This window comes from Mercenaria mercenaria, chromosome 15 (genome assembly GCF_021730395.1).
Source record: "Mercenaria mercenaria strain notata chromosome 15, MADL_Memer_1, whole genome shotgun sequence".
Lineage (NCBI taxonomy): Eukaryota > Metazoa > Mollusca > Bivalvia > Venerida > Veneridae > Mercenaria > Mercenaria mercenaria.
The window spans coordinates 16,429,748-16,442,043 of record NC_069375.1 but is presented as its reverse complement, the minus strand read 5'-3'; the positions used below and the strand labels follow the sequence as shown (position 1 = coordinate 16,442,043).

The 12,296-nt window shown below is 35.7% G+C and overlaps 1 protein-coding gene across 1 annotated transcript in view; it reads right to left on the bottom strand.

Annotated features, from left to right (window-relative positions):
• Window positions 1-12,296, bottom strand: part of LOC123545841 (uncharacterized) — a 34,171-nt gene that overhangs the window by 8,579 nt on the left and 13,296 nt on the right. The window contains exons 8-10 of the mRNA XM_045332142.2: window positions 6,907-7,006; window positions 5,744-5,878; window positions 3,100-3,414 (exon numbers count right to left, since the gene is read on the bottom strand). Of these exons, the coding sequence (XP_045188077.1) occupies window positions 3,100-3,414; window positions 5,744-5,878; window positions 6,907-7,006 (550 nt within the window). The remainder of the gene's footprint in view (window positions 1-3,099; window positions 3,415-5,743; window positions 5,879-6,906; window positions 7,007-12,296) is intronic.

Below are 12,296 nucleotides of genomic sequence, written 5' to 3'. Positions count from 1 at the left end.
AAATTACATGGTCTAGAGCAATAATCACAAAACTTGAGGACATAAATTACATGGTCCAGAGCAATAATCACAAAAATTAAGATCATTAATTTCAAGGTCCAGAGCAATAACCACAAAACTTGGGGAAGTATTTGGTGCAAACCAAGTAAATCACATGCCAGAGCAGTAATCACAGATCTTGGGGCTGAAAAACAAATCAATAAGCCAAGAAAAAAATAAAAAATCTTGGGGCAGAATCTGGTGCAAACCAAGATTCGCCATTGTTTTATTATAGAAAGTACACAAAGATGTAAGCTGATTCAATTATGATTACATGAGTAATTATCATTTTCTTGAGCTGTTTCATTTTAAATATACAGAACTTAAAATTTCACCCCTGAAGACATTTCGCCACAAGCAAAAAGAGATTTTCTTTCATAAACAGCAAAAAACAAAGACAATTACCAACTGACATCAAAACAACACATCATTATAATGATGTTTAGTTCTGTCTTTCAGTAAGTCAACCGTGAAACTATAGTGACCTATCCACAGATTAAAGTTTGTATTGTAGTACAGAGACATTACTTCTGGATCATCCCTCGTACCAGAGCAGTGATAAAAGAACTTAAGGCAGTAAAGGTAAATCCCTTAGTCCAGAGAAATAATCACAGAACTTTGGGCAGTATTTGATGCAAGCTAAGTAAAGTGATACGACTATACCCTCAGCAGAGCTATTGTAAAAGTGTCTTCTTACGGTTGTAAGGGGACACTTTATAAATAGAACTGTCTTGTATGAACGCACTCTATCAGTTAACTACCTGCATGTGAAGTTCGTGAACAAAGTCATAAACTGTCATAAAAAGTCATAAACTGTGCCTGATGTAAAGAATGTCCAGTTTCAAGATGAATAAGTTTTGGCGATCTTCTGTTGAAGGTATCAATATTTTTGAATTGCAATGTAAATAAAGCTTTATAAACAACACAAGAACGAATTATTAATCCACCTGAAAACAGAACGGCAATGATAGCTTTATGCCGCAGTCAGCATAGAACATCTGCAGTATCTGACAAATTAAAAATTAAGTAGGCCGTGCGATGTGAAAACTACAGTGTTCCGTTAGGGTCAGCGCCTGCTCCCTACGAAGGCAAAGGTACGAGTGTACGATGACGAAGCGCGATAGTACGATGGCAATAACACAACAGTCCGACGGCGAAGCGCGACAGTATGATGGTGATAGTCCATGGTTATGTCTTGCTTCGCCATCGCATCTTCGTTCTTCAACATCGTACTGTTGCCTTCCTGTCAATCATGCGCAGAACTTATTTGTACGGCGTATTACCGCCCGAGTGTATAAATAAGTGTTAAAACACGGTTTGCTACATACTTTTTCCATTCTAAAATGCCCTTAATCTTAAAACAGTAGATAAAATGAAATAACGCTCTTTTTTGGTCGCAACAAAAACTTTGACGTCACCGCAGGTAAACGTGATGTCATTCTAGCATAAGCGTGTTTTAACACAGACAAACATATTAGAATTACTATTCTAACACGATCCGATTCATTTTCCTATTAAACAAAGAAGGCAAAAAACAGTGAATTATTACACAGCAATTCACTATTCTGACGTCGCAATTATTAAGACATTGTGTCTATAGGCATAGCCTGGAAACGGGTCATTCAGATTTGCGAAACAAACATCCGTTTTCGAGACCTAATTATTATTTATATTAAATATTTTTAATTTTTCTCGAGCACAGTAAACAATCTGTTATTTGTTTATAAATAACACTCTGCCTGGTGATATTTGTTTGAATATTGTGTTCAGGTTAGATACACAATGATTTAGCAAGGGTGACATTAGAGTGTAATCAATGTTAATGTGAACCAGGCATGCATCTATCCTTAAAGAATATTATGTGCTCAGGTGAGCTTAGTAACCATTCTGTTTGTGAGCCCACATAGCTCACTTTACTTCTGTGACCTTTTTCCTTTTAACAGACTGTTTTTAAAACATTTAAGGCAAGTGAATTGCTAACAAATATTATAGACACCTTTTACAAAGTCCAAGATTAAATTTACAACAATCCTCTATTAAACTGTTAAAACATAATATATATAAACAGATTCAATACATCGTACCTACATTACAAAATGACACATCCAGCAACGGAGCTCCGATGCCTCAATGTAAACAGTAAAGGATGTTACTAAGAGGTCTAGAATTCCGTCTTGTTCATTTGTTTCCTCGTCAAAAAAGTGTCTGTTATTTTTAACAATTTGTATATCATGTGGTGATGTATACCAATGTACAAACACATGTACTGCCACCCGTTTGAAATTTGAATGCACGAAAATTTCGGGTAGTACCATTAGCTGATACAATAAATTTAGAAAGGCACCTGATAAAAATTCTATGTTTATCTTTTGAAAAATTTACTTCTATCTATTTATTTATTCATTCGTTCATTAATATATTCAGTACACTTATTTTCGTATAAGTCGGATACAGCAACTTGTTTTTCTTCAAAAGTGTCCTGTTACAGATGTAAGGAGCTGTTTCTCTAGAACGAACACAAATTTTATCCTCGGCTTCGCCTCGGACAATATTTGTGTTCAACCTAGCAAAACAGCTTCTTACGTCTGTAAGAGGACACTTTTGAAGAAAAACTGGTACTGTATCTATTACATACAGGAGCAGTGATCACAGGTCTTGGGACACAGTGAAGTAAATCCCTCAGTCCAGAGTAATAATCACAACACTTTGGGCAGTATTTAGTGCAAACCAAGTAAATCACACACAGGAGCAGTGATCACAGATCTTGGGACAGTGAATTAATCCCAAAGTCTAGAGTAATAATCACAGAACGTGGTCAGTATTTAGTGCAAACCAAGTAAATCACATACTGCAGCAGTGATCACAGATCTTGGGACAGTGAATTAATCCCAAAGTCTAGAGTAATAATCACAGAACTTGGGGCAATGTTTGATGCAAGCTAAGTAAATCACATACAGGAGCAGTGATCACAGATTTTGGGACAGTGAAGTAAATCCCTCAGTCCCGAGTAATAATCACAAAACTTGGGCAGTACTTGATGCAAGCTAAAAAATTACATACCAGAGCAGTAGTCACAGAACTTGGGGCAATATTTGGTTGCAGCTAGAGTTCTGAGAGCGCAGATGTTCTGTGTTTCATTGGCCATCTTGCAGTCTACATCTGGAGAATCTTTACAACCTGAAGGTCCTGTGGACCCACTTTGTGAAGTTGGTGTGCAAATACCACAGAATTTTGGACAATACAAGATAGCGGGTGGGGAATCTTTCTTAGCACATAAATGGAGTGAGTCATTCATCTGTTTACAGTCTAAATCGCCGCTATCCTTACATGTATCTACTGTAGTTCCTGTAGGTGGAGGCATTGTAGACCCATCAGCTGAAAACATGGTCAAATGAATGATGGGGTACATGTATTATTGCAATATAACTCTTATTTTTTCTATGAAAAGTTGTACATGTTAAAGTTTTAGTGAATCAATTTTGACTATGGTGGTAGGGTGTGAATTAAGAGCAGCTGCAGAAATGAAAATTGCATGCTTGATACAAAGGGAAATCATAACTGTAAACATCATTTGAGCCACATCATGAAGAAACCAACATAGTTTGTTTGCGACTAACATGGATCCAGACCAGCCTGTATATTTGTGTAAGCTGGTCAGGATCCATGCTGTCCGCTAGGGCTTTCTCTAGTTATAATAAGTTTGAAAGCGAACAGCATAGATCCTGACCAGATTGCATGAATGGGTTTCTTTGTTTTGTGGGATTTTTTTTATGAATTTTAAAACAATATCATAATATTACAATATGTCAATTTTAAAGGCCAATAACTCTGTAGTAACAGAAAAAATCTAGATGACAGATTTGCACACACCGCTGCTCCATAGTGATGTATACATTATATTTGTATTAAATTTCTTGAAGACCCATCAAAGGATTACATACTTATGTAGAAATTTATGGATTATAAAACAATTAAACAGCAATAATTCTGCATTTACAGAAGTGATCCTAGCAAAACTGCCCATTGCATTACAGTGATGTACATTTGCGTAAAGTTTCATGAAGATCGGTCACTAAAATAAAGTCACAAATCCGTCTATTTACCAAATTAAGTATATGATACTAAATGTGAGAAAGGTCACATGATAATTAATGTGTGTAAGGTTTGGTGATTCTAGCTGAAATATATTTTGGACTATAAGCATTTTCACCTTCAGATGAATGCATTCAAGGACGGACAAACAGCTGGATGAACAACACCAAGTCTATATCCCTTCACCTTCAATGGGATATAATAATAAGTAGGAATGGCAACCAATATTCACTCACTGCATCGAATATTCAACTGTTTCACTATTCAAATATTGGGAAAAATATAAGAGTATAAAAAACAAATAACAAGAGCACCGCCTTGCGGGTGCTGACGCTCATCTGATTTTTTTTTTGTGTAATAGAAATATTGTCCTACCCACGATTTTCTAAGTATAAAATGGGCCATCATTCTTGCAAAAAGCAGGATAGAGTTATGTTTCTTGATGTACAGTGTCCACTTATGATGGTGAAAAACTGTTGCAAGTTTTAAAGCAATAGCTTTGATAGTTTATGAGAAAAGTCAACTTAAACATAATACTCAACCAAGAAAATGATTTTCTAAGTCCAAAAGGGGCAATAATTATTGCAAAAAGCAGGATGGAGTTATGTTGCTTGCTATACAGGGTCAGCTTATGATGGTGAACAAGTGTTGCAAGTTTCAAAGCAATAGCTTTGATAGTTTAAGAGAAAAAGTTGACCTAAACATAAAACTTAACCAAGAAATCTGATATTTTCTAAGTCCAAAAGGGGCCATAAATCTTGCAAAAAGCAGGATGGAGTTATGTTTCTTGCTGTACAGGGTCAGCTTATGATGGTGAACAAGTGTTGCAAGTTTTAAAGCAATAGCTTTGATAGTTTAGGATAAAAGCTGACCTAAACATAAAACTTAACCAATAAAACTGATTTTCTAAGTCCAAAAGGGGCAATAATTCTTGCAAAAAGCAAGATGGAGTTATGTTTCTTGATGTACAGGGTCTGCTTATGATGGTGAACAAGTATTCCAAGTTTCAAAGCAATAGCTTTGATAGTTTAAGAGAAAAGTTGACCTAAACATAAAACTTAACCAAGAAATCTGATATTTTCTAAGTACAAAAGGGGCCATAAATCTTGCAAAAAGCAAGATGGAGTTATGTTTCTTGCTATACAGGGTCAGCTTATGATGGTGAACAAGTATTCCAAGTTTCAAAGCAATAGCTTTGATAGTTTAGGAGAAAAGCTGACCTAAACATAAAACTTAACCAGGCAACGCCGACGCAGACGCTGACGCCGACGCCGACGCCGACGCCGACAACCCCTCAAGTGATGACAATAACTCATCATTTTTTTTCAAAAAATCAGATGAGCTAAAAACCAAATGAAAGAACAAAAAATGTTTGTTTATCTAATTTGCCAACTGAACTACTTCCGGAGTAAATGAAAGTAGAATTTATGCATGTTGTTGATTAGGGTATGATAAACACTTAGGATATTAGTTGATTTATTGATCAGTTGATGACCGAAAAATCGAATATTCGTTCGGAAGATTGACCGAATATTCGAATACCAAAAATGCTTTTCGTTGCCATCCCTAATAACAAGAATAAGAAAGACTGGTGTAATGTGATGGACAGTACCTGAACAATACCCACAGTACTTCTGACAGTATTTGACAGCAGCAAGGGTCCTATCTGCACAGATGTTCTGTGTGTCGTCTGCTAGTTTACAGTCCATGTCTGGCTCATCTTTGCATGAACTGTTTGTTGAATTCCCTACAAGATTCAGACAAAAAAAGGCTTGACAAAATTTGACAGTAAAATCTAAACATTTACATTTTTCAGACAAAAAAAAATGTAAAGCTATTATTTAGAGCAGTTTACTAACTAAATCAGAGAAGGAATACGCTGAACCTGCATATTCAGTTAACTGGTAACTTCTACAGACCATGTATTTGTCAGCTGCAATGGTTCAATTGTTGTCAATTTATCACAGAAGTATTGGATAGTTGGTCTAAGCCTTGTAAAAAACAATACTTTAGGCAACTTGTTTCAGAAACTAGCATTACAATGTCATATAAGGATTACCCAGTATATAAATGGTTTTATTTCATGACAGATAATTTTACAGTAAATAAAGCATTATATGGTATAAAATTAGAATAAACCAAAGGAAAAATGAATAATGCTCAAATGTATGACCTTCAGAGATGACCTATACTTCAGGCTTTAGGCTTACATAACTGGTACATGGGTCTAGTACTTTTTAGTGATAAGATGTACATTCAATAAGTTACAAGAAATATCCTTAAAGCAGTTTAGAAAATATGGAATGAACACTAAATATTGGGCTCAAAATTTGTCCTTCAACTGTCACCTTAGCTTTGGTCAGTGCAACTGGCACGTGTTGCCTTCACAGGAAAAACATTCCATCTAATTTTCATTAATATTCTAAAACAGGTTTAATGATACAGGCTGGAGAGGAATCCAAGGTACAATAGTTTGATCTTCAGTTGTGGTTTTCACCTTAGTCAGGCACAACTGGCTACTTGGGTAGGCACAGCTGATATAGATTCATTGTAAGACACTTAACTGTAATAGAAACTGAACATCATTCATGTGCCAGGCTCGTAGAGTTGTCAATGTTACTCAAGATTGATTTGCTTCTAGTTATTTGATGCAAACTGCCGAACTTTTCATTTCAGTCCGTTATTGAATGCCATGGACCCAACTAGAGTATAAGAGTACATAAATCCTTAACCTGAGAAGGACTTACCATCATTAGAATAAATTGAAATGCATACCATTTTCACATAGATGTCTATTACAGCCTGGGGTATCACAGCACTCATTACAGATCTGTGTGGTGGAACGCTTACCAAGCTTCTGAAGGAGACCACACCTCTGTGGTAAACAAAAAAGATGGTTATCATACAAGTTTTGAATGGCCACAAAAGTGGTAAAACATTATTTGTCTAAAAAGCTGAATAAAATTCATTAAAAGTGTGTACATTTTGTTTTACCATTCGATGAACATGTTTTTCTCTTGAAGCAGATAAGATGAGGAATATTTGAAGTTATCTATAACAGAAATATCAACCAAAGACCCCGCTTAAGGACATATTACCTGAATTTTTTTTAAAATGAATCTTCTAATGTTGAGCCTTGATCTTCTGTATAACATCTGTCCAAGAAACTAAAATCTGATCATCTTAACAACAAAACTGTTGGAATACAGTGTGCTTCTTACAGATAAACACAAAAACTTAAAAGATGGGCTGACAGACATGTGAGATTGTTTGTTCAAAAACAGTGGGAGAAAGGAAAAGTGCCATAAGGCTTTAACCTGAAAGCTTCTGCAACAATGATGCTGACACCTATGTCAACACCTGTACAGTAGCTGTTCTTTTTTGATTAGTAAAGCATTTTGTGAACATCAAAAATAAACTTGAATTTATTGTATGGAATAAATAAAATAACAACTGTGAATCTAAACAAAGTGTATACTTTTTTAAAAAGGAGCATGTTTGACTAAATGGGAAGTAACCAAAATAGTCTTTTCTCTAAAGCAACAAGCAAATTTGATGAATTGATATCCCCAGCCGGAAGGGCTTGTGGTGAGGAATGGCAAAATGTATATTAACCGGAAAAAAGTTAAGGATGTTACTAAGAAGCAAATAAATTATTTCATTAGTCAAAATCATTTTAACAGAAAATGAATGGGTTTCTTTTCTTCTGGGGAGAGTGGGGGGGGGGGGGGGGGGGGGCAGCGGGGGTGACCAGGTGAGGGGTACAACATTTCACATGTTGATTATAAATATTGATGGAAAATTAAAAATGATGAAAAAAAAATGGGTGGGGGATAGGGATGCATGATCGGGGTGGTGGGCAAGCCTGAGTGGAGAGTGAGGTGGGGGAATGGTACAACTTTGCATGCTGATAAATATTCATGGAAGGTTTGAAAAGAAATAATAATAAAAAGGAATTAATTATTTTTTGTTGTTGCTTTTTTTTTGGGGGGGGGGGGAGGGGGTGTGACCAAGGCAAGGTGGTGACCAGGTGTGGGTACAAAACTTCATGTTTTTAATGAATTTTCATGGAAAAGAATGAAAGAAGTTTAAAGAAATTCTACCAATTGGTTGGTTTGCTATGTACATATCTGTAGATTTTTAAACAATTAAAGGGCAATAACTCTAAGGAAAATTGACAAATTGAAAAAAAAATGACAGGCATCATCGAAGTATGTTGTTTCATATTTATTTCAAGTTTCATGACATTCTACCAGCTTATTACTGAGAAATGGCTGCAGACGTGGATTTTTCATTAAATCAAGGGCAATAACTCTAAGAGAAATTGACCAATCCAAAAAAAAAAACTTGACGGGCATCATTGCACTATGTTGGTGCATGTTTATTTCAAGTTTTATGAAATTCTACCTGATAGTTACTGAGAAATGGCTGCAGACGGACATTTTTCATTAAATCAAGGGCAATAACTCTAAGGGAAATTGACCAATCCAATAAAAAAACTTGACGGGCATCATCGCAGTATGTTGGTTCATGTTTATTTCAAGTTTCATGAAGTTCTACCAGCTAGTTACTGAGAAATGGCTGCGGACGGACTGACAACGTTATTTCAATACCCCACTCCGATTTCATCTGCGGGGGATAATTAACTTTAAAAAGGACGTAGTTCAGGTCTAGAAAATGCTTTGGAAAGTGTCCTATAGTCTAAAAATAGTGTAGCTTACAGTCTGAATATTAAATCAGGCAATATTGCTGATTTCATCAAATGTTTTTTAAAAATTCAAATGCAAGTCATCTAAAACTTAAAACGTCTAACGTATTAATTTTGTGTAACCTTGACCTGTGAGGAAGGAAGCTAGGTATAACAAATGACACATTTTCTTGTTACAAGATGATTTTTGTGCCACAGCATCTGAATATTGATCCACTCATGTCAAAGTGATTGATCAGACAAAACAAGAGCTGTCTGTTGACAGCGCACTAGACTATGCAAAGAATGGATGGAAGTATGGGGTCAAAATATTACCAGAGATTTTTAGACAAAAGACAAAAAAAAGATAAGACAAACAATGTACCTATATTTGTGGATGTGGATAATGTGACCACGAGTGGTAAGTAAGTTTTCAGACTTTGCCATAAATCAAACAGTTCAGACAAAATACGGAATGGTATGCAAAACTTAACTAATTTCTATGTCAACAAGAAAATTCGATAAACTGGTAATTACCCCACATAACTAGGCTAAAGTCCTTGTCCTAGTTATGTAGTCTTGCCTACATATGTAGAATTATGATGATGGTAAACAAGTAGTGAAAGTTTCAAAGCCATATGACAAACAGGATAGGCAAAATATTGACTGGTATGAAAAATTCAATTGATTTCCAAGTCAAAAAAGGGCCATAATTAAACTGAAAAACTGACAGAGTTATGTACTCTTGCCTACAGATGGAGATCATCAGTGATAAACATGTGTTCAAAGTTTCAAAACCACATATCAAATAGTTTTGACAAAATGTTGATTTGTTTGAAAACTGAACCAATTTCCAAGTACAAAACTGGTTATAATTCAGCCAGAATACTTGAAAGATTCATATACTCTTGTTTACAGGTAGAGACTAATATAATAATTCAGTGATCAAAGTTTCAAAGCCACATGTCAAACAGTTTTAACAATACATGGACTTGTACAAAATCTGAACTGATTTACTAAAATAGTTGACAGAGTTATGTACTACTGCCTACAGATGGAGATCATGACAATAAACAAGTTTTTAAAGTTTCAAAGCCACATGTCAAATAGTTTTGACAAAACATGCACCTGTACAAAAACTGAACCAGTTTCAAAGTCCAAAAGGGCAATAACTCGGCCAAAATAATTTAAAGAATATAATTATGTACTCATGCCTACAGGTAGAGACTAATGTAATAAACACGTGTTCAAAGTTTCAAATCAACAAATAGTTCTGACAAAATGTTAACTTGTACGAAAACTAAACCAATTTCCAAGTCCAAAACGGGCCATAATTCAGCCAAGATACTTGAAAGATCTATATACTCTACTTTATAGGTAGAGACTAATATAAACAAGAGGACCATGATGGTCCTGAATCGCTCACCTCTTCCCACATGACCCAGTTTTGAGTATGACGTCGTTTTTTCTATTATTTGACATAGTGACCTAGTTTTTGAGCTCATGTGACCCAGTTTTGAACTTGACCTAGATATTATCAAGATAAAAATTCTGACCAATTTTCATGAAGATCCATTGAAAAATATGGTCTGTAAAGAGGTCACAAGGTTTTTCTATTATTTGACCTATTGACCTAGTTTTCGAAGGTACGTGACCCTGTTTTGAATTTTATCTAGATATCATCAAGGTGAACATTCTCACTAATTTTCATGAAGATCTCATGAAAAATATGGCCTCTAGAGAGGTCACAAGGTTTTTCTATTTTTATACCTACTGGCCTAGTTTTTGACCGCACATGACCCAGTTTCGAAACTGACCTAGATATCATCAAGGTGAACATTCAGATCAATTTTCATGAAGATCCATTTAAAAAAATGTGGCCTCTAGAGAGGTCAAAAGATTTTTTTAATTTTAGACCTACTGACCTAGTTTTTGACCGCAGTTGACCCAGTTTCAAACTTGACCTAGATATCATCAAGATGAACATTCAGACTAACTTTCATACAGATCCCATGAAAAGTATGGCCTCTAGAGAGGTCACAAGGTTTTTTTTATTACTTGACCTACTGACCTAGTTTTTTAAGGCACGTGACCCAGTTTCAAACTTGACCTAGATATCATCAAGGTGAACATTCTGACCAACTTATATGAAGATACATTTAAGGATATGGCCTCTAGAGAGGTCAGAAGGTCTTTCTATTTTTAGACCTACTGACCTAGTTTTTGACCACACATGACCCTGTTTCGAACTTGACCTAGATATCATCAAGATAAACATTCAGACCACCTTTCATACAGATCCCATGAAAAATATGGCCTTTAGAGAGGTCACAAGGTTTTTCTATTATCTGACCTACTGACCTAGATTTTGAGGGCACGTGACCCACTTTCGAACTTGACCTAGATATCATCAAGATGAACATTCAGACCAACTTTCATACAGATCCCATGAAAAATATGGCCTCTAGAGAGGTCACAAGGTTTTTCTATTATTTGACCTACTGACCTAGTTTTTGAAGGCACGTGACCCAGTTTCGAACTTGACCTAGATATCATCAAGGTGAACATTCTGACCAATTTTCATGAAGATCTCATGAAATATATGGCCTCTAGAGAGGTCACAAGGTTTTTCTATTTTTAGACCTACTGACCTAGTTTTTGAAGGCACGTGACCCAGTTTGGAACTTGATCTAGATATCATCAAGACGAACATTCTGACCAACTTTCATACAGATCCCATGAAAAATATGGCCTTTAGAGAGGTCACAAGGTTTTTCTATTTTTAGACCTACTGACCTACTTTTTGAGGGCATGTGACCCACTTTCAAACTTGACCTAGATATCATCAAGATGAACATTCAGACCAACTTTCATACAGATCCCATGAAAATTATGGTCTCTAGAGAGGTCACAAGGTTTTTCTATTATTTGACCTATTGACCTAGTTTTTAAAGGCACGTGACCCAGTTTTGAAACTGACCTAGATATCATCAAGGTGAACATTATCACTAATTTTCATGAAGGCCTCATGAAATATATGGCCTCTAGAGAGGTCACAAGGTTTTTCTATTTTTAGACCTACTGACCTAGATTTTGACTGCACGTGACCCAGTTTCGAATTTGACCTAGATATCATCAAGACGAACATTCAGACCAACTTACATACAGATCCCATGAAAAAGATGGCCTTTAGACAGGTCACAAGGTTTTTCTATTATTTGACCTACTGACCTAGTTTTTGAAGGCACGTGACCCAGTTTCGAACTTGACCTAGATATCATCAAGGTGAACATTCTGACCAATTTTCATGAAGATCTCATGAAATATATGGCCTCTAGAGAGGTCACAAGGTTTTTCTATTTTTAGACCTACCGACCTAGTTTTTTGTATAGCACGTGACCCAGTTTCGAACCTGACCTAGATATCATCAAGACAAACATTCTGACCAACTTTCATACAGATCCCATGAAAAATATGG